We start from the raw sequence: 26,543 nt of genomic DNA, 5'->3' as shown, positions 1-26,543 counted from the left end.
CATGGCTCTTAATTTGGTGTTAAACAGTGTTTTGGGGGAGAAAAATATAATTGAAGAAAATAATTCATTTTTTGGCTTCATCCCTTGCTTATTCAACATTCTAAAATAGTTTAATGGTTTGTCACAGAGTATTACATTTGTTTTTTTCCAGACTCTCTGAAAACTGCAAATGGAAAGGAATTCAAAAGAATTTAGATTAAAAGTTAAATAAAAAGTAGGCACAGTAGTGCTGAATTTCCTCAAAGGCTCTCTTTTGATAAGGCTGAACCAAATATAATCCCAAGTATCCTCTCTCCTTCCTTGTTGGAGATGTCTTACCTCTCAGCTCCCCAAAATGCACTTGCCTATAAGAAATACAATTGTTGGTTCATATGAAACTTAGGAAATAGTGAATAAGGTGCATTGAACTTTGGAGAAATACTTTTATGGCCTTTGGTGGAGATTTCTCAATACTGCAAAAGTTGTCCAGAAATGAATCTGAGCTGATGGTGACTTTAATATTATTAATCTATCACTGCATATTTTTACCCTTATTTTTGCTCCTTACAGCAAGATTAGTAGGTTATAAAAATTTAAATTTCAACAAAATTATTTCGTGACAAAATGGGAAACTTCACATCATACTTCTTTTTGTTTGCCTTTTAGGCATCATATTAGCTTTTATAAAAAATGGTCTTGCTGCTGAAATTGTACTTATTTTATCAGAGGCTGGGAGCAGTCAAGACAAAAGTAAAATGGTTTACCTGAGCCCAGGGGAGGGAAAAATCGATTAAGATATCATTATTTTTGTTTGATTTGGTTTTGCATTTTTCTTTTTACTTTAATTGAAATACTCTGAATTCCCCTCATGGAAACAGAGAGCATTGAGAGCACTTTCTTTAAAAGGACCAAAAATAAATTCCTAATAGATTTTGTCCTAAGAATGTGTGTTTTTTTTTTTTCTAGCATCATTTTCTCAACACGCCACTCATGTCATAAGGCATGGACAGGCTATCTTTCAGTGGCCATTACTGTGTTTCCTACACATGCTTTATTTTACTTGGGCTCTGAGAAACGTGTGGCTTTCTTTCAGCATTTTATTTGTGCTTCTATTTTTAATGGAGATTGAAAAGGGAGAATAATGTGAATATCATGGCTTATATTATTAAATGTTGATTGATGGCTTGTAATGTACCGCTCACAATATATGTTAACTCTGCAGAATGACAGACCCTGTAAGAAGTAATGCCCCAGTTGTCCCCCACTCCTAATGCCAGGCAGAGAAGGACAGCCTTTATAGACTTAATCTGCTTTTTGTCCCATTTGAAAAGGTACCAGGAGGAAATTTTTTAAGGGATCATCTGTATCATAGTGCCCACTCTGGACCTAAGTCTAGTGTCTCCATACAATTGGTGCAGAGAAATAAGGTGTAAATGGTGCTTTGTTCCTGCTGGTTCCAAGCTCAGAAACCAAGACTAGCTTTGTAGGAGAGAATGAGAGCCTGCACGCTTCTCTTTGGATTGGCTGAGGAGTGGTGGGAGCAGGGGGCTGATAGAAAACATCCAGACACACACATATAAGCAAGTGGCCGTGCTACCTTTTTAGAGAATAAAGAAACAGACTTTTGAGTTTATATGCAATGCCTTCATTAGGTACCACCGGCACTTACAAAATGTGCGGACTGAATCCCAGAGAACACTGGCAGAAGTATACAGTGTATGGATTGTATCGCTTCCCCAATGTTTGTAAATCCACAGTATTTGGAAAACTGCCTTCATTTTCCAGTGTGGGAAAAACTCTTGCTACCTGTATTACTTGATCTCAGACCCATATCTGATGGTTCAGTCTGTCCTTAAGTTAAAGGAATTTTGCTTTTCTAATGTTATACTATTTACCTATCAGTGTATTACTGCAACTTGAATCACTCTTTTACTGTTGTTGGATATAAACTTATCCTGTACCAATGTATTTATTAACACTTGTATTTTATTATTGAGCATATCAATAAAAATATTAAAAAATAACAGATTGTTTTTTACCAACTCTATAGCACTTTTGTGTGTTCTTTCAACACCGTAACGTATATGCATAGAAAAGATAATTTTTTCCTGAGTATAGTATTTGTCAACACATGGCATCAATTTGTACATTTTTTTATGGTGGATATTCTTTAGCCTCTGCTCATGCATTTATAATATATGTCCAACCCTCTATAATTTTAGATTCATACATACAGAGGCTGGATGTTTCAGTCAGTTTTGAAGAAGCGATGAGATCACCTTCATGGCCTGGGAGCCCTTAGTTTCCCTTGAAGATTAACTGTCAAACTGAATCTTCCCCACCCCAGCCATGTCTTCTGGACCAGAAATGTCCCAGTGATTTCTTTAGCAAGTAGAAGCAAATCCTATCCCTAGAACCTGCCTGAACCTTTGCATATGAAGACATTTCTGTCCCAAACTGCAATAAATGACTCTATAATCAAATTACACTCGATTTTTACAAAGTTTATATATTTACATCCCCAGGGAAAACATGTTGAAGTTGGAAAACTCAGCTAAGATATCTATGATGAAAGTATGTTTTATTTCATCATTTATATTGTGTGACTTTATAAGCATAGTGAAACAGGGAGTTCACAATGGAGCCCCTTCCAAAAAAGAATCTTAGCTTCGGAGAACTTTTCTTTATGTTTGTTAGATTGGCTAGGTTTACTGAGAACCATTAAGAATCCCAAATTATGAGGGTACAAGCATCAATTTAGTCACATGTCATGTGAGCATTAGTTTAATTTTCAGTGAGAGACATTATTAGTCATTGGGATTTTTTTTTCCTACATCATAAATTTTAATGTCACTAGTGGAAGAAAGCTTTGCCATCAAATGATCTCTTACATAAGAATAAGTGGGCTTAACTTTGGTTAATTTGTCATAGTTTTAATCATAGCATAGGTTTTTCATAAAACTGAAAAACATGATTTGGCTCATTCTTCTTCAAAACGGTGAATGTACTATCAATCAAATGGCTGATACATGTGAGGTATGCAAAATAATCTATTTTCAGTGCAAAATAGATAAGAATAAAAATGGATCCAGTCCCAATGCTATAAATGGTCAATCTTATATCAAACATCATTTCAAGAGAATATTATATTTTGGAAAGGACTAACTGATGCTAAAATAAAATAATATTAAATATATATTATTTATGAAAAATATGATTTTACTTCCTACCTTTTCTAAAAGGCAATGCTTATTGTAACTATACATTATAATGATTTATTAATGGTATTTATAAACAATTATAATAAGTTTATGCCTAGAATTCCTGCAATTATGTAGTCTGCTTTTCATTGTAGTAGAAATCATTGTTGACCTGGGTCTAGAATCGAGTTTTTATTGCAAATTTGGTAATAGAGGCTTTCTTTATGTCTGTTCTATTTGTAATTATGATTCCTAGTATATGTCTGTCTCTGTGCCAATTTCCCCTTATAAGGAATTATAGAATAGAACTACAGAGTCCTTCTTTTTTTTTTTTTTAAATACAATGGCTGTGATGCGAGCTTACCAATAAAGAAATTTTTTCTAGGTGTTTAAAAATAAACCCGTAGAAAAAAAATAAGTATTGTGATCTACAGGAATTCATCTTGGTTAAGGTTAATATTCATGAGGCAAAGTTTTAGTACTAGATGTTCCTTATGACCTCCCATTGACTCCTGAAGATTAAGTCATTTTAAAGGGCAATTAATTTTCTGACAGGTTTAATTTTTACCATTTAAGAAAAAAAATCTGCACCTGGTTTTCATTTTTCTATACTTCATAACCTCTATGCAAAATGGGAGCCAGACAGAGATTATTAAACCTGGCCCTAAATTATTATATTTTTTCCCCAACAGGAATCAATTCATTTACAGCTTTCCAGTTTTTCCAGCCTGCAAGAGGAGGATAAATCTAGGAAAGATGACTCTGAAAGAGAAAAAGAAAAGGATAAAAACAAAGATAAAACCTCTGAAAAACCCAAGATCAGAATGTTATCAAAAGGTGAATGTGAAAATGTTTCCTTAACTTACTCAATTTGGGCACACACGTAATCACAGAACATATTCTAGATTTCAAATGCATATTCACCTCCCACCAAACCCTGCATATAATTCTATACGTGTACGTATCTGTGTGTGTGTAAAAAATGTGAACTTGATTTTCTTTCTGTTTATAGTGTCATTACTTGTGTTGCTAGACAGGTTATTTTTAGGATCACATATTTCTTTGGATTCGCATTTTAATCTTCTGTTTTCAGTGGCAAGCTTGTACAAGGAATAAATATAAATCTGCCCTAAATTTAGGTTTCTTGGATCGATTAACTTGGATTGGTGAACAGTAATGATACCCAGTTTGATACTCTCATGTTTATCTTAAAAGGCAGAGAGTGGATTAGCAATTCTCAGTTCATAAGTGATATGGTCCCCAAAGTACAGATGTATACGTCAGTGTAATACATGATTCACATTTTATCTGGCACAGAATTTAGTCTCTGCACGCATCTACTATCACATAATGTTTATTTAAGAAATACACACTTCTACTTCAATACCAAATCACTGTCCAAAAGAGTCATACCTTTACAAACTGAAAACCTACAATCCAAACGGCCCAAATTTTTGCCATACCATTGTACAAAAACAAAACTAAGTTGAAATGAAGATTACCATGAGTAAACAGTCTTGCCGTAGACTTAAACAAACAAACAAACAAACTGGGCAGCTGGGAAATAATAGAGCATCTGGTCAACTGAGGAATGACAACCGCCTCTAACAGTTATGTGTTCTATAACCATACATCTACTTATAATTGTTTTTTTCTGCTGAGGAATATCTAAAATTCAAGGTGTATATGACAGTCAAGAAGTTCAGGTTTCTAAAACAGTTTTAGAAATTAAGCTTTCGACAGCATTAGGATATGTAAAAGTCTTGGGAATATTTAGTGTCCTGTATTTTGTACTGATTAATAGGTAGTCTCATTAGAGAACATTCTTTTTTTTTTTTCACTTTCTTTAAGAGAAAAAGGGTTCCATGGGATCTCAAATCTTGAGAGCTCTCTCTTAGGTAGGAGTTCTGTCATGTGGGGTTTGTGCCCTTGCAATTTACAATGCAGGATGAACACATGATATTTGACTCCACCTCTCCCCCATACCCAGACTGTGCCCACTTCCCCTTGTATGACTTTTGGATCTTCCCATAGTCAGGATTTATTTGGGTGTTTTCAATCCCTGAATCTAATTTTCATCCTGATGTTATATTGCCAGGCTGCTAGTTTTGAAACATGTATTTTTATACCAACAGCTTCACCTAAAATTTATCTGAGCAGGGGGGAAGCAGGATAGGTTGGGGCAACCTTTTCCACCCCACCTTTCCACCATCATTCCCGACAACTCTGTCCTGCTATTTGTTTCAGATTGCAGCCAAGAATACACGGATTCTACAGGCATAGACTTACACGAGTTTCTGATTAACACATTAAAGAATAATTCCAGGTAAATTATTAAATAAGCCTCTTATTTTTAGAAGGATCAAATAGAATATTACAATCAAAGTTATTAATCCAACACTTCTAAGAAAGCCCTTGTAAAATGCAGATACCTTCCCTGATGTCTTAAACTATGTCCTGCATTTTTTTTCTGCTAATGGTTTGCATGTTTACTTTTTATGGAGAGTCTTAGTAACTGGGTAGTTACCCAATTAATAAATTATAGTTTAACAGTTCTGCTTTTGGGATCACAAAGAGATACTGGCTGGGGGAAAAATAGTGAATAAAAATTATTGTTGTCAAATAAGCCAATTATGTTTTAATGCGGCTGTGTATTCATTTACAGTCAATACTTGGCCTTTGATTTGTTCCAGTTTCCTATTTATTTGAAATATGCTACTTATTTGATGTGTTTTTTGATCCTAGTACTTTGCATGTCATAATTCACATTAAGACTACAAAATTTAGATATTTCAATATACTTCACAAAGGAATACTCTTAAATAATGAAATCATTTGTAATGAATGAAATGAAATAATATGTAAATGGTCAGCATATTCCAAAGAAGAATTAGGTATAAGTTTGTAGCAGCATACATTAATCTTTTCCATACATTTAATGAATTCTTTAGGTTTTTGGAAGTCGGACATACATAAAACCTTTGACATTTAACATTTATTTTGCAGGGACAGGATGATACTTTTGAAAATGGAGCAGGAAATTATCGATTTCATTGCTGACAACAAGTATGTTAAACTGCAATGCTGGTTAATTTGCTGATGTATCCTAGTTGGGTACTGGAGTTAAATTATCCACTCTGGAAAGACTTAGGGATAGATAAAACATTGTTTAATATGTTCCTTGATTTGTTAAATGGAGACATTATTGGAGTTAGGAACTATATGCTGATGAGAATTGTTGCTTGGACCATGTGTGCTTCTGCTTGTTAAATTCCTGACAAAATGGCTATAAACAGTGGGCCACTGATTAGCATAGAGTAGCAGTAACAAGAAGAGACCCTTTTCATTTTTATTATAGTTTTTTAATGGGCTCCAGCTGGCTGCAGTCAGTTATGCCTGAAAATAATTGTGCTGCTTCAGTGTAAACCGTGTAATGACACATCTCCATATAGACATCTGCAATCACGTATTATGTCACATCATTTGTCCTGTGATAAGGTATCATGGACTAAAATGCAACACTGTCCAACAGACATGACATTCTGTTTGGCAAGAGAAATGTGCAACAATGAAACAAAGATGCTTATTATAGCATAATCAATAAATCTGTAATAAGTAGAAATTTTTTCTGGAAATTAGGACATTAAGTGATGCCAGAAATGCAATAGGCTTAGTGGTTTAGATGGAAGAGAGAGAGTTTTGTGTGTATACTTGTAAAATGTACTATGGGCAAAAAATGAAAATGCTGATTCCACTTTTTCTTGAATTATATTCCAGTAATCATTATAAAAAGTTCCCTCAGATGTCATCGTATCAGAGGATGCTTGTCCATCGAGTGGCAGCTTATTTTGGATTGGATCACAATGTGGATCAAACAGGAAAGTCTGTTATCATCAACAAGACCAGCAGCACCAGAATGTAAGCCCCATCACTGTACTTATTTAGCGTTTTCTTTTTCTCCTATGGATTCATTTATAAGATCACAGTATAAAATTCACAGTACATGACATTTAAAATGTGCAATGTTATTTATCTCTTGCTCTTATCAGAAGTAGTGTGGCATTTATCTGTAGACGATTATCTGAGAACCAAGAAAGTTTATAAAATTCAGAAAATAAAGTGGATTTATTTCCTGCTCTTTTACGTAGTTCCTGAAACATAATTCTCTTTCTTCCATCAGTACTCTGTGAAATTACAAACAAAGCTGTGAAAAATTTTATGTCAAAATATAACTTAAATTAAAAACAACAGATATTTTTAAATGACCATGACATACACAGAATAATTGTTATTTTCTTTCTTCTTTCTTCTGCTTTTTAGACATCTATCTAACCTAGAGGCAGAAGTCCCGCCTCTAAAACCCAATTCTACTTACTAGTTGTGTGACTTGGAGCAAGTCATTTAACATCTGCCGTCTCCATTTTTTTACCTGTAAAATGCGAGTTTTGAGCTACATGAAACATCTAAGACTTAGTTCTAAAAAGAGAATGACAAGTTTTTTCCCTTTAAAGTAATTGTTTGTTTTTATCGTAATACCTATTCATTGTTTCTTTGAGTCACCAGAAGCATAATAACATGAGTAGTCATTTGCTTTGAAGCTTGGAGCTGTTTTTCTTGAACCTATATATCTGTTGAGTACAGTACAAGCCACTTCTATAACAAAAGGCATGTTAAACTAAAAAAACGGCCCACAGAAAGCATCCATTTTTATAATTTTCTTTTTTCACAATGTGCTTGGTAAACTGTAAATTGCGTGCTCTTTAGGAATGTTAGTGAAGGGAGCTTTTGTGTCAAGCAGAGTATCATGGTTACAATACTCTATATTTTCTGCTCACCAGAGTTTGGGACAAGTGGGGATGGAGATGAGGCTCTTTCTCAATTCAAGCATCAGTTTGTGCTCAGCAGAGGTCAGGGGAAAGTCATAGTGAAGAGAGCACAAACTGGGTGATCTGGGACCAAGCATGGCTATTATTATTATCTCAGGGACAGTGAGCACTCCACTTCTGTGGGCTTCAAATTACTTATATATCTGCACGATAGTTTGAACGGAATCATGTTTAAGGGTCCTTGAAGTTTCAGAACCATTCAGTCCTGTAGTTGCATTCTACTGTGTTAGCAAAACACATTTTAAAAATTTATTAGCTTCCTATTTTACCTGACTGTTTACACATGTGCCTCATATTTGACTAGTAGTAAAAATTAAAGATAACGTTTAAAATCCTTTATATATTCCCTCTCCATCAAATACTCTTTGCTGTTGTTATAGTTGTGTTGTTGTTTCTTATTCTTCATTTTTTTAATGGCTTTTAGATATCATAATGCAGGGACATGCTGATTGCAAAATAGAAAAGCAGTTGACTACTTCCTTGAGATTTTTTTTCTTCTTCTTTGTCTATAAGGTCATAGCAAACATGGAAAACTCCATAGGTCAAGTATATTAAATATGATACAGTTTCAACTGGTGGATAGTAGATTTATTTTTAATTCACACCAATTTTGCAATCACATAGTCATAAATACTAGTCCATATATTTTAGACATGTTCCCTTGGAGAATGGCTTTGAGAAAATTAAGAATTATATCAAGACTCCTGGTCAACTTTGAGTGCTGGTTCTAAACCTGATCTGCCCAGTATGGTAGCCAAATATGGCTATTTACATTTCGATTCACATTTATTAAATTTATATAAAATTTAAACTTTAAAATTCAGTTCCTCTATCAGGTGAGCCATATTTCAAGCAGCTATTGGATAGAGCAGATGTGGAACACTGATATGATTTTAGAACTCTCTATTGATCAGCTCTTTTTAAATCTTTGTGTTTCCTGCAAGTTCCAAATGCCACTGGAGAGCATAATTTCTCCTTTAAAACTTTTATTTTCTAGGTAGTAGGTATCATATTACTAGAATTTTTCACTTCTGGAAGAGTGCCAGTTTTTTTTTTTTTTTTAATGGCCATTTAAAAATAGACTCTATAGGTTTACACCTTTAGGAAGAGTTAGAAGTAAGTGTGTGCAGAGACACCCTCTTGAAGGTACAGTTGCTACAACAGGAAGACCAGGACTCAGCCTCTGGCTAACTCCTTACTCTTATACACCACCATTTAGACACCCCTTCATGAGTCAAAGCAAATCATGCCTATATAAAAAAGGCAAGTAACTGTATGTCATGGACTTTTAAGGTATTTACTGAAGTATTGAGCTCAACAATGTTCAATTCATAGCTGTCAAGTTCTACTGTTCTATTCTAACTACACTGACCATCCTCTATTTGAGTGGCTCTTGAGGGATGGTGGTGGCTCATCCTCTATTTGAGTAGTTCTTGAGGCGGGGGTGGATAACTGATGTATTTTAGCACACGGAAAAAGAGGATGAATTAAATTTCTGTATCCAAATAGGAACAAATCACAGTTTTCAGAACCTGAGTCACTGTCATCAATTTTAGTGAAAAGAAGTGTTGTTTTGTGGAAAATTATGTTCGATTTTAAAAGTCTGTTGCCATGCTCTTTGGTGTTGAAGTTCAAAATGGGACATTATACCCAAAACATTCTATTCAAGTTCTAGGTGTCTTGGTTTTTTGGTTTTGTGAAAAATTTCAGAATTGTCTTATCAGGGCAATCAACATGTGTTGGTCAGGAGAACCATATTAATTTCAAACTATTTCTGGATTGAAATGTCTTCATTTATTTAAAGGAGAGAATACTGAGATGAGAGTTCCATGTGAGTTTTGTGTTTGGGGAATACTTTCTCAATGTCTAGAGTTTTAATGCTACTCCAATGTAAACACATGAAATGCATATTTTAATGACACTGTAGCCTGAGAGAAATGCAGAAAAATGTGGATTGAGGGTATTTTTGTTTACTAAAAGGTAGAGGGAAAAAAAAAACTTCCTTTTATATTTTTCTTCTTTAGTGACACTTCAATACTACTCTGACGTTTTTCTTCTTCAGTGACACTTCAATACTACCCTGACATTGATGTTTAAATAATTGTAACTATTTCAGCTCCTTATTGGTTAGAATTTATTTCCCAGAATTCTGATTTTCTAGGTAATAGGCAGTTGAAGTAACTATAGAACGTGACTTGAGAAGGTTAGGTTTTTCATGGAGAAGAAAGAATTTCACATGAAGTTCAAAATATTAAGATCATAACAATATACTCTGTGAGGATTACATATGTGTGTGTACTGCACTGACTTCTAGTATTTTCAATAATATACCCAGATATAATCTATCTGCTCTTTTATGATGAAAAAACTTATCTCAGGATATACTTCCGTTTGTTAAATATCATCCCTTACTTATACTAACATTGCCTACTGCTTATTCATTTCACCACTTTACGTCTTGTAATAATATACATTACATGAGGTAAATGTATATTATTACATTTAATACAAAAAAACCTTTACAATATAATAATTAAAACTTCATTTTACAGAAGAAGAAAATTAGGCACAAACTGGGTTTTAGTTTGGGGCTTACAGAGAAGCAATGGTTAGCATCACTGAGACCTAAACCAATGTGTCTAATATCAAAAAGATGTTTTTAAATAATCTTATTCTCTTAAAACAAAAATACCCAGAAAATATTGAGCAGAGTCCTCAAGAAGAGTCCCTGGATTGGTTGAAAATTGTAATCCTTTTAAGTCCTTTGTTGTCTGATAGAAAACAGTGATTGATAGATAAGATATTTTTGAAGATTAACTCAGTGGTATCATTAAGTAACGGAATCTCCCTACAACTTGATAGGTCTTGCTAGATTTGCTGTGCTTATTACTGCCACAAGATGTGATTTTTTGAAGGAATTCATATATATTAATTATATCAAAATATATATTTAGATATGCATAATATGATATATATTTATGTAATATATAATATATAAAGTTTAAATAAATATGAAGTTTAAATAAATATAAAAATTTAAGCTTTACTCCATTTCACGCTTTTATTCTAAGAATGAAAAAGCTACATTTATTAATTATGTTCGTAAGGGGGTGAACCTATTTATTTTGTTATTACAAAATTACTGCCACAGCAATCTGATTGTTCAACTCCATGGATTTGTGCCACATCTACAAGACCATTAGGTGCAGTGAGAAGCAATGAGACAAGATGGAAAGATAGTTGAAGTAAAGTCAACTGTCTATAGAGATTTTACATTAATACATTCCAGGTTTCTGTAAATCTTACCTGATAAGAGCAGAGATGTTATGTTTTTGCAGTCATATAATATACACAGACAAAACTTTCCAGATACTGAAAACACTTCCAGCAACTACAACTCACCAACAACAGACTTCAGTGTCGGTGATCACACAAAAAATTACGAGATAGGATTCTTGTCCTCAAACGTTTTACGCTATGGTTATAGATGGGGGAAGAACTTCAGAATCTCAGTCTTCTTAAAACTTGAAACATGTAGTGCAACTCTTTGTAGATCCAAAGTAGACACGTAACAGATATCTAGAGAATCGCTCCATAATTGAAGGAACACTGTATCAAATATCCAGCAGAACGTATATAGCAGATTCACTGGGGACTACCTGCCCATCCATTTCACGGTTCAAATAGACATTTAGGAAGACATTTAGAAAGGGTAAGACTTAAACAAACATCATGAGGAGGGGGATACATGGCAAACTGGAGTATGGGCTATAAACGAACATGAGATAATAATATCTACATTTTTGGAGCATTTACTAAGAGCTGGGCATTTTGTTGAGACGGTTGTGTTAGGTTCTCACAGCCACCTAATGAAAAGGATTTTTTAAAATTATTTTTCTAACTTTACTGAAGAAATACGTACCGAAGGAAAATTAGTGAATTGTCTAAAGTCACACTGCTGCACAGTGGCAGCAGGATGCTAATTCAGGATATTTGGCCTCAAATCCAGGAGACTTTAAAATAATGCTGTACTGGCTGGAGGCAAATATGGAGACAATGATATTGTCAATGACAGTGGAAGGCTACATAAGATTGAATAGAATCTTGAAGGCGGGCAGCTCTTAGAGCTTTAGAACATGAGACTTGATGTGCATAACATGATACTTTCGAAAGGCAGGTCTGGTATTGACTAATGGGATATATTCAAGAGGAAATGACCAAGAGTATAAAGACTTGGGTGAGTGCTGCTGTCACCAAGGCATGAGGCTGGAGTTAAGAATAACATTTATGAGAAGTAGGAAGTAATATTTGTGTTCATTTGGGAAACAGTTCAAGGTGGTACTGTCACCTGAGCAAACCGATGCACTTTAGAGAATTAGTAAAGGAAGTCACCTTTCCTCCACAGCACTGCATTTTTTTTGTTGCTCAGAGCTAACCAGAGTAAGAACAGATTTGTGTATGTGACCAGTAGCCTCCAACCACACCTTTTGGTCTACAGATTGGGTCTTAACAGCTGGGACTCCTCTAACATATGGAGTCTCTGAGCTGAGAGGCCCTCCATGTTGTGTTCCTTCACCTTTAGTTAGTTCCTTCACCTTTAGTTAGTTCCTGTCTTCTATCCCATTGTAGATTGCCAGAAATATGTTTTGCCCTGACACTTTTTATTTTTTGATGGAATTTTTTGTCAGCTGTCAGGTTAGGTGATGATGATGAATGAGACCCTTGCTAGGGTGAAGGTATTAGGGTCCATGTTATTTTGGTATTATAAATTATAATTATAATGTATTTACTCCACATAATGTTACATTTTTTTATATTTAGGATTTAGGCTAAAAACATGAATAGTGATCTTATCAAAATATTTTAAATGCCACAAATATATGTGTCTTTCTATGTAAGAAATTTTGCCCCTCTTTTTCTCTCACTTTCTGATCTTCAGTTTCTCTCTCTTTTACTCATTTTCTGTGTTTGGCACAAAGCAGTTTATTGTTGTTCTGTTAGATATATTTTTAACCTTCCTCTTCTTCATCCCAGAGAAAGGATGCACACTTAGAGTGTACCATTGGAGATTAGAAACCATCCTCTTGCACAAGTGTTTTCCAAAAAGCCAAGATCAGCCACAGGCAATGAGAATCCCATGTATATCTGAATGTTTTTGCATATGTCAGAGGAACTGTTTAACTCATCCCAGATAATTTTCATGTTAAAAGATTGTCATCTCTTGAACATTTTTTTCTTGTCTTTGACATCCACCCACTGTCATTGCCTCAAATCCCCTGCTCTGACAGTGCAGAGCAAAGAAAGGAAACAGCAAATCCACTGAAAGAGAGTGGATACAGGCCCTAGAAACTATGAAACAAAAATAGTGACCCAAAGGCATTGGTTTGAGGCTATACCTTAAGTGCCCAAGGACATAGCCAGTGATCCTGAGAAGTGTGAGCCTGGGTATTTTGCCTGGAGTGGTGAGTGGTGGGTAGTGACCATGGCAGTTCGTTTGTTGTATGTTCCAGAAAGGATGACTAACTGAGTTGGCTGTTTGGTAAATCATAAAAGCCATGAAACTCATTCTAGAACTAAATAAAGCTTCCCTATAGATAGAGCAATGGAGACCAATTGATTTTATTAAGAACCCCTGAAGTAATGGATAGTTATTACTACATCACCAAGAAGGATTGTGGGACTTTCCACTTTCTCAGTGGGTAGACCCAGACAACAGTGGATAGCAGTATGCCAAGGTCACAGAACGTCTACTGTGCTTAGTTTTCTGAAGAGGCTAAAGCTGAAAATGAGAACCCTTGGTGTTTGGCCCTTAAGCATTTCACTCCCTGCAGGTGATTAAGTACATTTATAACAAAACAAAATAAAGCAAAACATGCTTTTCCTTCCATGTTTATTATATTTATCTTCCTTTGGCTGGGAATGTGCATGGCTCTGAATAAAATGAGCAGCATCCTGATGTGGATGCTCCCTTAATCATCCCTGAAGAAGACCAAGCATCAATTTATTTAAGTGCCTCTTAAAAATCTATGAGTGGTTGGTTGGCATCCTGTCATTTCTAAACATGGTAAATTTACTCTGCAGTTTTTACAGGAATGGCACTGAAAAATCATCTGACTAGTTGCCAAAGATCAGAAAACCTAAGAATCACATTGTTCTCAGGAAAACTATGAAACTATTTGCTGAGCAAGACGCTTCAGTTTTTAATCTATACTCAGGCTCAAAATGAGACTTATTTGTTCACACTGGTCAAACTCCATGTCATTTTCTTCAAATATTATATTTTCTCCAAATTATTATTCTCAAATACCTCAGAGAATATAAGATTCTGTAGATGACATAGGTAAATACCAGAAATATACCATAAGAAGGAACATAAGTTTGTGGTATTACTTTCCCTATTTGAAATTATTTATGGGCCTTTGTGTGTGAATGTATAATTAACTATTTTGGAAATGAAACATGTATATACATTCTATAACATAGTGTACTTCATATAACATTTTTATAGAGATTATCTGTGGAGTCATGATATGTTTAATAATTTTATTTATTTATTTATCTATTTTGCTCATGACATCCTAGGTAGATAAAGCTAAGCCATTTTACAGGAGAGAAAACTGAGATCCATCTCTGATCTTATCTAGTCAATTCACAGAAGACCAAGATCAAAATTTAGTGCTACTGTCACTCAGCCATGACTCCTGTCCTAAAGTTAGGGAAAGAGGAATTAGCATTAATAGGCTTAATACTCTCAAACAATGATGAAAAGTAAAGAGAAGTAAACCAAGCACTGTTCTTTAACTCGTACCTATTGATTCACTTATAAAAATTCAAATTTGCATTTTATTACCTTTAAAATTGAGCAGAGAACCAAATTAAACAACATCAGTACTAAGATAGATGACAAAACCATGATGCCAAAAAAAAAAAAAAAGTCTCCAGAATCACCAGACACACTGGATTCATAATTGCCTTGGCATACTTAGAAGTGACACAAAACTCTGTTTCATGTTCTTAAATTATGTCAGATGAAAATCATTTCTCAAGTGTTCAGTACTGTGCTTTGAACATAAGAAGTATAGGCTATAGCACATGTTAATTCTTTTCATGGTTTATTTGAGGAGCCATGACAATTTTGATCAAAACTGTGTGTGTGTATGTGTGTGAATACAATAGTGTGTAACTACAAGAGTGTCTGTGTGTGTAAATACATATTGTGTATCATACAGTTTAGAAGTTGAAAGTTCATCATATACATACCTACTGCATATAATATTGTCCTAAATGTATAATAGTTTTGGAAGAATCAAGATTATTGTGACTCAATTTCCTCAATCTGCATCTTTGCTTGCTATAGGCAGCAGAATTATGCCCAGTACCTGAGGGTTTCCTTGTTTCTTATAAATCCTCCTGTAGGGCTGACAGTCATTTTTGCACTTATAGTTTTGGAAGTCTTAGAGAATACTTGTAGGTGAGAGTCTGGTTATGTAGAATGAATATAATAATAATAATATGTTTTAATGTTCAGTACAACTCTTCAAACAATAAATTGGAATCTATCAAGAGCAGAGCACATTTATGTAACACATTTTATCCCACAACCTGACTTCTTCCAATGTACAGTCCTTCAGGTACCACAGAATTCGCAGAGGAGCTTAGCCTTTAACTTCCCAATCTTTACTTCCCGCCTTCTGGACTTCAAGCCAGGAAAATGAAAAATATATACATATAGCTTTTATTTACACGTACCAAAAATATTTGGCAATTCCCTATCAAGTAAACTACACTAGTAACTGTGCCTTCACTGGGATTGAAATACTGTATTTGCATATGGGCTTCAATGGAATACTTTTTTATACAACATCACAACATATAAACGAAAAGCCTTTTGTCTCAAAACAACAACAACAACAACAACAATTGTATTGAACAGTTTCCAAAGAAAACATCACTTTCAGAAAAATATGAATACCATATTTGGAAAAACACAGATCAATCCATTATTTGAGTATTATAATACAGATTATATTAATCCTACTTAAGGTTAACGCTAAGGAAAATTTTGAATCAATAATCATTGTTTTGCCTTTAGATTTTTTCTACTCAAAAAAATATGAACAGTGTAACAATAGTTTATAAAATTCATTAAGTGCTTTACCAGTGCCTAGCACTGGGCTTGGCAGCTTACTTGCATTATTGTGCATCTATGTAATCCTCCCAAGCAAGTTAAGTGTTATATTTTCTATTTTTTTTACAAGAAACCAAACAACAGTGCTCTCCCTCCGGGAGGTTAAGTATGTTGTGAAAAGTCGCACAGTAAGCTGCAGAGCTGAACAGACATAACCGTTTTTAGGCTTGCTTCTCAGTGTTATGTCTGTATTCTTAAAACTATTTGAGTTATTGAAACTATTGCTATTTCAAATACAGTATGCTAGTTCATGTCCATTTCATATAAAGAAATTAGGTTATGTATTAAAATTCAATGGTTGTTTTCAGGGAGTGGAACTTTGAGCCATTGTATGTGTTAATGCTACTATCATTCAGTGTTATTATAGCACTGAAATGGAAGGGTGGAGAATTTAAAGAAAAAAAGAAAGGTACACCAATAATCTAGCCCTGACTTTATTCAGTTTATTACCACTGATAAGAAAAGCCTGAGATTAGAAAACTTGCAAGAAATTAGTACCCTGGAGCCGAAGAAGAAATCACTCATCATCAATTCAGTGTTGGAAGTGAATTCAGCATGCAAAGTGTTGTGCTCTTCTGTCAAAGTAGCACCAGAGAGAAGTACATGATCAAATATATTGAACCAAATATCACATTTGTAGATTAACATTAGATTATTTGTTTATAGGTTTACCTAGAAGATACCACTGGAGTTTTTGAAAATTTTATTTTTTTTTTATTATATTTTAAGTTCTAGGGTACATGTCTAGGGGTGGAGGGCTGGGGGAGGAAGAGCATTAGGAAAAATACCTAATATAAATGATGAGTTGATGGGTGCAGCAAGCCAACATGGCACATGTATACCTATGTAACAAACCTGCATGCTGTGTACATGTACCCTAGAGTTTTTGAAAATTTAAGGAGCCTAAAATTGTCCTAGGCTAATCCTAAATCTTTATCATGATTGAGATTGATGATGAATCAATCAATGGTTGCTATTTGGTGGAATCATCAATTTTAGGCTAATCCAAAACATTTCAAGTTTTACATAGTGGCCTAACAATCTGTAAAATGATCCCCATGTAAAACTTGAAATGTTTGATAAGTTCAAGAACCTAGGCATATATTTGATGTTATCCTCATATTTTAAAACATATGTGCACAGCATTTCATAGATAATTCATATAAGATCATCCACATATCATTTAGAAGAATTGGCATTCTATAAAGTAATTTTTCTATTGTAGACATAATTTTTCGTTTGTGGAAATTCTAAATGTATAGGTAAATTTGAAGAAATAAGTCTGTTTTGCTAAGCTAAGTATATCTGATGTGTGTGACTCTTATGTGCTGTTGCCAACACCTTGCTCAATATGGATAATCAAGCTCACAAACCTAGTATATAATATACCAGGTCTTAATTGCATGTGATTACTTTCCCTTTTTAAAACTTCATGTTTTCCCCTTTTTTTCTTATCCTTATAATCTTCTTCTATAATATCATTATTTAGTCTTCTCCTATAGATAAGAAAAAAGAGATCTTCAGAGCGGACAGTGTTATTTAGTTATTATCCTTATATTATCATTAGTAAATGGATGTTTTTATATATACAGATCAAAAAGGACATAGCAATAAAAAGAGTGAGTGGCAGGGTAGGAGTGGTTTACATATTCTAGAAGGCCTTAGAAGCAGGAAGCGTAATTAAATCTGGTATTTTTGGCCGGGCGCTGTGGCTCACGCCTGTAATCCCAGCACTTTGGGAGGCCTAGATGGGAGGATCACGAGGTCGGAAGATCGAGACCATCCTGGTCAACACGGTGAAACCCCGTCTCTACTAAAAATACAAAAAATTAGCCGGGCGCGGTGGCAGGCCCCTGTAGTCCCAGCTACTGAGGAGGCTGAGGCGGGAGAATGGCGTGAACCCGGGAGGCGGAGCTTGCAGTGAGCCGAGATTGCGCCACTGCACTCCAGCCTGGGCGACAGGGCGAGACTCCGTCTCAGAAAAAAAAAAAAAAAAAAAAAAAAAAAATCTGGTATTTTTAAAAGTAGCAGTGCAGTGGAACAATTGAGAATTGGTTTGACAAAACAAAATATCTAATGCCTATTTTAGGTGATTGTAATAATATGTGCTATGAAAGAATATTTTCTAAATATCCAAAGTATGTGAATATTTTAATTATCTATTATCCAGTAATTGGGTACAAACCACTACTAAGTTTTTGAATTGTTTTTCTATCTTTTTAAGCTAATAATTTTCATCATTTTGTTGTTATAAAATAATTATTATTTTCATAATCACAAGTATATAAAAGGTTTAAAGTAAAATGTCCTGTTATCCCACCATGAGACATACTTACTCCTAGCATTATTATTCTTATATATTATAGTTTCAACATAAATATGATCAAATCATATCTACATTTTTAATTGCTTTTCTGTGTTACTCAATATTATTGGATATAATTTTATAGAGTCACATATCATACATTACATACCTTAAAGTGCTTACCTAATCTACTATAGATTTTCGCTATTTTGCTGTTGTGAATGATAGAACTCTGCATTCATTTATTATTTTCTTTGGATTCATTATTTAAAATGGAACCACTTTGTCAAAACAAAATATTTAAAAATGTTTAAGTCTCCAAATCCACATAGCCAAATTGTTTGCCAGGGCAGAGGTGCCAGTGTAAGACATGTCTTACAAATGCATGTTGTTTTCAAATGTTGTGCTTAATGTTGTTGTTCGTGAAAAGTCTTATGTTAAAGGAGAGTTAAAGAGTTGGTTTGCATGCCTCTGCTTATATATACAGTACACTATAGAAGCAGAGAAGAATAAAATGAATTTTCCAAGGGTGTTACAAAATTTGGAACAAGAGTTTGAAAGATGCTAATAAAGAACATTGGCTACTTAGCACTGCACATATTAAGTTTATAAGGTATAGTAGTCTCATTTAAAAGAAAACAAAGTGGTATGAAATGACAAACTGATAATGCAAATTGTGAGATACACTTATTTAAAAAGAAGAGCATAAGACTTTCCTATTTTCAATAAAATACATCCAAAATGTACGTATTTTAATTGAAAATGTTTGAAATATTAAGGGAACAGTGTCATTAGATTTCTCTAATTTGTTTGATTATTAAAATGCTTTTGATAGGTGTCTTACACCATAAACATATTTTATACTGTTGCACATAGAAACTTTTATTTGTTGAGATATGCATGCATACTGATAACCACCTTTCAGTTACTCAGGGTGAAATTCAAGACTTCTCTCTATGACTCTACATATTCAGTAGAATTAAATTCTTCATTTATGTTTGGAAAATAAGGGAAGGATTAAGGTTAACTATTTGGAAGAAAAGTAATAAATCCAGTCTTAAGAACCTGGCAGTAAGGTAAATTATTAAAATACTTCAAGATAAGAAAGATTAAAAACAATAATAATAATAGGTACTCATCTATTTCAGGCTTCGAGGGGAAAAAAACTAAAATTGGAAATGAATGACTAGAAGACAAGAGTTTGATTATCGTCACTCAGCCACACTGTTTCTCAATTCATGAACTATGCCTAATTAAGGGACAATGAATAATTAATTCTGACTTTTCAAAGGTTTCAGTGGGGTTGCCAAGAAATTGACCAGAAATGCCAGTGCTATTCACTACACATGAACAATGAGTTTCACAGTAGTTATGTGCTACAAATTGTGGAAAAACATATTTTACCTTCAGAAGAAGAAAGTATTTTTCACCTAGAATGAGCATTACATTTATTTTCCATGCTTTTTTGATGATAATATAGAGAAAGATAGAAATAATACCATATGTACTAAAATCTACCAGAAAAAGAAGTTAGGCATGAATGATGCAGGGCTGTAAAATATATAGTAAAGTCTAGTCATCATTGATTTGATAAATACCACAACCTTTTGCAGTTTTGAGAATGTTTTCATCTAATTACATTCACATATTAATACATTAAAAGTTACCCATTACCATTTTAAATGAAGGTCTACAATACATTGTTTTAGTTCTATTCATTTTATTGCTTAGAAATAATATTGCTATGGTGGTAAATTAACTGTGAAAGGGAGTTGAGTTTTCAAAGCTATAATATAATGGTACATTACCAGTAATTTTTAGTCTAATCACTTGCAATACTTTAGGTATATGCCTCAGTTTGCATGAGTTTAAACTGCAAATTTGCTCTTTAGTGCTATAATCATAAACAATTCTCTATCAAATCAACCTAGAAAAATTTTATTAGATTCACTTGATTTTTTAAGCAAAATTCTAATAGTTACTCTATGATCATTCAATATTTCTGGAAAAATATAAAAGGATTAATAATTTGAACTATTACATTCCAGTATTTGAAAAAATCCTAAGGTGTTTGAAATGCAGTTATTAAGGATGCATCTTGCATAATTTGTGTCAGTGGGAAATATTTTTGCTCTAAATAATATTTACATTATTAATTAGAATAAGCCTTTTGATTACTTTTTAGTTATGTTGTAGATGCACTTTTTCTAAATATATAAGAAACAAATAAATGACTACCACAAAGAAATGGAAATGATATTTTTAAAATAATGTTTAAATAGCTGTTTTAAAGTTACAATGACACTTGAAACTGAGAAGTTCCCAAACTAGGAAAGCCAAAATTTTCATTTTCACTTCCATGTCTTCCCAAGAGACACTCTCTGATTTAAAACAAACAAAAACATTTGTTTTTGTAACATGATTAATTTTGGTCAATATAAATAGAAACATAAATCTGATTTTTAAAGATCTTACTAATGTTCTAAATTTGAATGTATACTCCTACTAACCAAATTCTCTTCTGATGTATAATTATAGGATTTAAAATTTTGTATCTTATTAAGTGACTTTTTTGTCTGTCCCTGAATTATAGTGATTTATGAATAGCTGTGGTAAATGTTCATTTGTTTATACATTGGTTAATTTATTTATTCAGCCAAATGCCTCTCAGGTACCAGGCATGGTTCTAGGCACTAAGACTTAAGTATTTAAAAAAGACAAGGTCTGTACTGAGATGAAACTTAAATTCTAATTCTGGTTAGTATGCTGAAATCTCACTTTAATGCTTTTCAACCTCAATAAGTCAATCTATAACAAATTCACTTTATGCTCATGAATCAGAAAGTTCACATTCTGAGATCATTTTATTTGTAAATGGACAATTACAGACTATTATAAACAAATACAAACAAAATTTCTGTAAATTTAGAAGTTAGTAAATCATTTCACTTAGCTGGAGTTTATCAGATTACAGAGCTTAGGGATATTAGAAGACACCAAAATAGTATTGATACAATCAACATCTGTATTTAAGTCAGCATCCTAATTTCACTTGCTATGGAAAAAAAATGTGTAACAACATATGTGTATTGGTTGAAAATGTTGGAATGCTTTAAAAAAATCTAGAGAATTGCTAGTGTTTACAGGGACCTGCAAGTCTACACTGTAATATCTTTACAGTGTAATAAGAAATTGAAGTGTCTTGTGACTATGCTACACTGAAACATGTTTAATTTATCTACTGTAAATGGCCTTTTCATTGTAAAGTACAAGTTTACTTCTCTAGAATAGTAATTTCAATATGTCGTATTAGCACTTTCAGGTTTTTGGTTACATTTTAAGTTTGGTGGAAAACATTTACATTGAAAACTAGGATAATTTGTTGGAGGATTTTGGTTCTTTATTTTTGGGTTTGAGGGTCTTCAGCCCACTGTGTACAATACAGAGGAACAAAACTGAGTCTCTGGAAGGATGTGACCAGGCTGTGTGATGCCTGTGGCTTACTGGGCAAATGCATAAACGTGAAATCAAAAGAAGCATGGAGAGATGGTTTCCTTGTCTTTAAAAGAGGCAAAATATATTTGCTTCTGCACCGAACTTTTATTGTAAGGATTGAATAAGATATTGACACCATGTTCCAAAAATTATACTCAGTTTACAAAACTCTAACGGATACTATTCCAGTTTTTTGCTATTGTCTGCTCATCAATATTATTACAATTTATGTACACATATTTAAGGAAAGAAAGAATGCTTCTCATCAAGATTTGAATTATACATTTAAACTTCTTTATTTTCAAAGTGCTATTTGCTTATTTTGGAGCTAGGAGTAAATGATAAGTTTCTCTTAATTACTGGTCACTCACATTACACAACAGACTCTGTGAGTGGCTTCCTAATGACTCAAAGCATAATGAACCCAGCAGGGACAGAAAACCTTCTAGGCTTCAGAAGTAATACATCAGATATGACAGAGACCCTTTAATGAGAGTCATAAATTTTAACTGTCTAAATCAGAAGCAAATGTTTTAGCACTTCCTCTGTGGATGAACCCAAGTCCAGATCATGCACTGAGTTCTGTGGTCTGCAATGACAACTATGGGAAAATAACAAGGAAATGGAGCCCTTTCCTTTAATAATACCAAATGATTAAGAGGACCTAAAAAAATCAATTGACTAATCAATAGTGTGTAACTACTTGAAGCATTTTCCCCATGCTAATCAGCCATTAAGTTGTTTAAACTAAATACCTCCAGTTTCTCCAATTACTGAACTGATTTACAAGACATGGTCAAGGGTGTCAGAGTCTACTAGAGTCAGATTCCAGAGCGTTTGTTATTGGAGGAGACAGACAATAGTTTTTAAGTGATCCTCTCTCGCTGTACGGTCCAAAGACTCTTAAAAGGGAAGGTGTGATAGAAGATATTCTGTCGGTTTCCAGACATTGGTGAATTAATGTGTTACTGTCAAGTTCTAAACATGTATATTTGTTTGAGAATATGGTCAGGAAGTTATTTGAATTCAGGAATAATAGAAGTCAAAATAACTAAAGAAAACATCTGTACAATATATACAGGAAGGCCTTTAAATTTTTTTCTCAATTTCAGCCATGATGAGCAGCATGTAGCAAACAAGACCCCAAATTCAAAACAACAAAAAGTATTCTAACAACCTGTGAAGTGACATGTCATTACCTACCTGTATATTGCCAGCAACTCTAATATCAAAACCACTTGTGAACTTTTAAGTTAAATGACACTGTGGGGGAAGAACAACACTAAGAAATAACTTTAAACAAGGGGGAAAAACTTTTTTATTGATATGTTTTACTTTGCTGGCAGACCAGAGCAAAGGTTTTGTGAACATTTAAAAGATGAAAAAGGTGAAGAATCCCAGAAGCGGTTTATCTTGAAGCGAGATAACTCTAGTATTGATAAAGAAGACAATCAGGTTGGTTCTCAAGTTTGAGAGTGGCTGACATTGTTGTTTTTGAAGGTGGGCTGACTGATGTTCTTGTCGTCCCTCTGTTGTCCCTGCCTTCCCTCCGATCCTCCCCTGCCTCTGATACCACTGTCCTATCTCCAACCTTCTTCTCCTCCTTGCCTCCCCCTTTGGCATTCAATGGGTAGCAAAAAAAAAAAAAAAAAAAAAAAAAAAATGTCCTGGTTGCTTTAGCAATGGCTCTGTGTTGGGCTGCATGGGTGGTGCTTGGCGCAGTTTCTGCTGCATGTCTGGGGGGGTCGGGATGCCACAGGCTCCGAGCTGTGGAGTAAAGCTTTGTCAGTCGCATTTCCAGATGTCTGTGTAACTATGGCAGTCGTTCCACTCCCTACAGCTTTGTCCTTCAGTTGTGCACAAATTGAGCTGGATTATCAATACGGACCGATGATCAACCGGTGTAGCTGTAAAGAACAAACCTTGTTATGGTGAGGACAGGTGGATTTTGCAACTATCCTAAAATAAGTCTTCACAGAAAAGAACTGAGTTCATGTTTTAGTCTTTTATCCCCTCTCCTTCCCATGTTTTATGGTCCATGTAAATTGTCTGCTTGTTTTGCATGAAGTGTAGCAGAACTTTATCCTCGTGTATTTTGCTTGTGACAAAACATTATGTTGTTCTAGAGTAGCCTTATTTGTGGTACCTGGACAGGAGTAAAGAGGCTTTACTAAATCTCTTCTTTAGATGGGGGCTGTGGGATCCAGGGTGACTAGAAGAAAGCTAAGTAAATGGCAAAAAAAAAAAAAAAAAAAAAAATCCCACAAATTTTTAAATGATAATAACAATAGAAAGTCATATAAATGCCATTACAATTATACTTTGTGTCTCTGACAATCAAAATAGATTTTTTTGAAAATGACTTTGCTTTAGAATTTTTAAAGGTAAGACAATGTGCATCTCAAGTTACCATTTTAATCACTCTCAGTGAGTCATTCAGCCAGTATGTGCATCTCTGACGCACTTTTTGAAAACTTGTTCATCATTTGTATCTCGTTTCCTCCCACTACCACCAAGCTCCACCATGGCTCCTGTTGACTATGAAACACGTGCCTGTGTCATGTTTAGTGGGTGTCTGTTGAATGGATGGATGGATGTGGTTAGTGCAGAGCAGTTTGTGAGGAATGGAAAGAATAGATGGAAGGAGACTTAAGATTCAGGAAGTAGTTCAGAAAATAGGATAAAGAACAGTCCTCATGCTGGGTTCTTTGAAGCATTACTTTAGAGTTCTTGGTATTGACTCTTGTCAACAAACAGGTTTTTAAATTTTAGCCTGTAAACCTGGGGTCATTCATTCTATGCTAAATGCAATTCGTAGGATCAGTCACTGAATGAATAACACAAAATAGAAGGTGAAGTGATAGTGTCCACATCTTCCTTTCTCTTCATTACTTTCTTTGCTCACTTGCTTTTTCTCCAGTCCCCAAGCTTTCAAAATGATTTCTTCCCTCAGCCACTTTGAACTAGCCACTTCCTCTTTTTTCACCGGCATTCTGCCTCCTTCTGAGGTGTCAGAACCACACAGGTAAGCAAAAGAGACAGAGTCCATCAGTGACGAGCCACCATGTATGTGAATTGGCTGAATACCTGAGGCACAGTGAGGTGAACTCATTTGGGAAACACTTGTGCTATTGCATCCAGCGAGGAACCAACCAGCAGCAGCAAACACCTCTCACTACTGCATGGCATGCACACACTTGGTACATGCACCCGACACAGCCTCCTCAGGGAACAGAGAGAATGAGACTTTTCAGGCTCCATTTGTTTAAGTGAACATTTATTATTCTTAGCTGACCGTTGCTTAACCGCAGATTTCTAACAACGCAACTTGGATAACCCTCCTGATTTCTTTTTTCTGTTCAGCAAAACAGAATGCATCCATTTAGAGATGACAGACGAAGTAAATCAATTGAAGAGAGAGAAGAGGAATATCAGAGAGTGAGGGAGAGAATATTTGCACACGATGTGAGTAGTTGTTTTAATTGCCTCTTTAGTGCACTCCTTCCATCAGCAGTAAGGCTTCCTCATTCCCCAGACAGCGAGGTGGCAGGAATAAAAAGCCTGGAGCCAAAGAACAAATCAAACCGAAGAAAACTAGAGGTGATTCTGGAGAAGGATCTGGTTCAGGGAAGTGATAGAAACCTAGCCAAGGGTTTGGGCATGTTCTTAGGATATGACTGGTGGGGACACATAGAGAGGTATGATTTTGGTCAGTGATACAGACCTTAAGTACAGAGAGCGGTTGTCAGATTTGAAGAAATGCCTTCACCTCCACATTAGCCAACAGATTACCTACCTAGGGTTGTTTTCTTTTTAATAACAACATTGTACAGGGGAAAGAATTACAAAGAAGAAAGAATCTGTTTATCTCACACACACATCCATATACAATGAGTGTTTTCTGGGTTCTTAGCAAATACGGACATTTCATTACACTAAAGTTAGATTGTTTCTCCTCAATTCCAAATCAGATCTGTGATCAGTTTGTCAAGGGAATAATCATAAAACAAATCCCAACAACAACAAAAAAGGTTGGAATTTTTTATCTTTACCCGCTATGGTCAAGATAAAATGCAATTAATTAAACATTGAAAGGTAAAAAAAAAAAAAAAAAAAAATAGAGGCTGGATTTAAACGCAAGGAAAAGGGCAAGCAACTGCCATAGCATTTTAATTTCATGCAATCATTTAGCAACCTCCTCAAATGATGTGGGTTCTTCACCCTGCCTAAGTAGAAGTGTGAGCTCCTTTGTAAGACTCCGTGGCCAACACTGCAAGCTTTGCTAAGTCTGGTGGAATATCTGATCTCCTGCTATGATCTGCTTCTGGAGGCCACACAAAGCCAGCCCAGAGAAGTAGGCTTCAGTGCTTGACTTGGAGGAAGACTGCTGTCCTGAAAAGTTTCAGGCCAAAGCCAGTTTCTCTGATCTTCCAGCTGGTGCTGGTTCCTTTAATATGAAAGTGCAGGGGAGATTCAACCTCCTCCACCAC

At 34.6% G+C, this 26,543-nt stretch overlaps 1 protein-coding gene across 50 annotated transcripts in view; it reads left to right on the top strand.

Annotated features, from left to right (window-relative positions):
- Nucleotides 1-26,543, top strand: part of LOC105470906 (cAMP regulated phosphoprotein 21) — a 156,754-nt gene that overhangs the window by 46,083 nt on the left and 84,128 nt on the right. For 25 of the 50 annotated variants that reach the window (XM_071090688.1, XM_011723207.3, XM_071090691.1 and 22 more), the window contains 6 exons: nt 3,872-4,016; nt 5,427-5,505; nt 6,186-6,245; nt 6,957-7,097; nt 23,400-23,508; nt 25,417-25,518. In XM_071090688.1, coding sequence (XP_070946789.1) covers nt 3,872-4,016; nt 5,427-5,505; nt 6,186-6,245; nt 6,957-7,097; nt 23,400-23,508; nt 25,417-25,518 — 636 coding nt within the window. Of the gene's footprint in view, nt 1-151; nt 2,004-3,871; nt 4,017-5,426; nt 5,506-6,185; nt 6,246-6,956; nt 7,098-23,399; nt 23,509-25,416; nt 25,519-26,543 lie in introns of those variants that run through there. The other 25 variants (XM_071090707.1, XM_011723219.2, XM_011723218.3 and 22 more) reach the window with 3 other exon arrangements.

Source organism: Macaca nemestrina, chromosome 2 (genome assembly GCF_043159975.1).
Source record: "Macaca nemestrina isolate mMacNem1 chromosome 2, mMacNem.hap1, whole genome shotgun sequence".
NCBI classification, from domain to species: Eukaryota; Metazoa; Chordata; class Mammalia; order Primates; family Cercopithecidae; genus Macaca; species Macaca nemestrina.
This window is presented reverse-complemented; position numbering and strand designations above follow the sequence as displayed.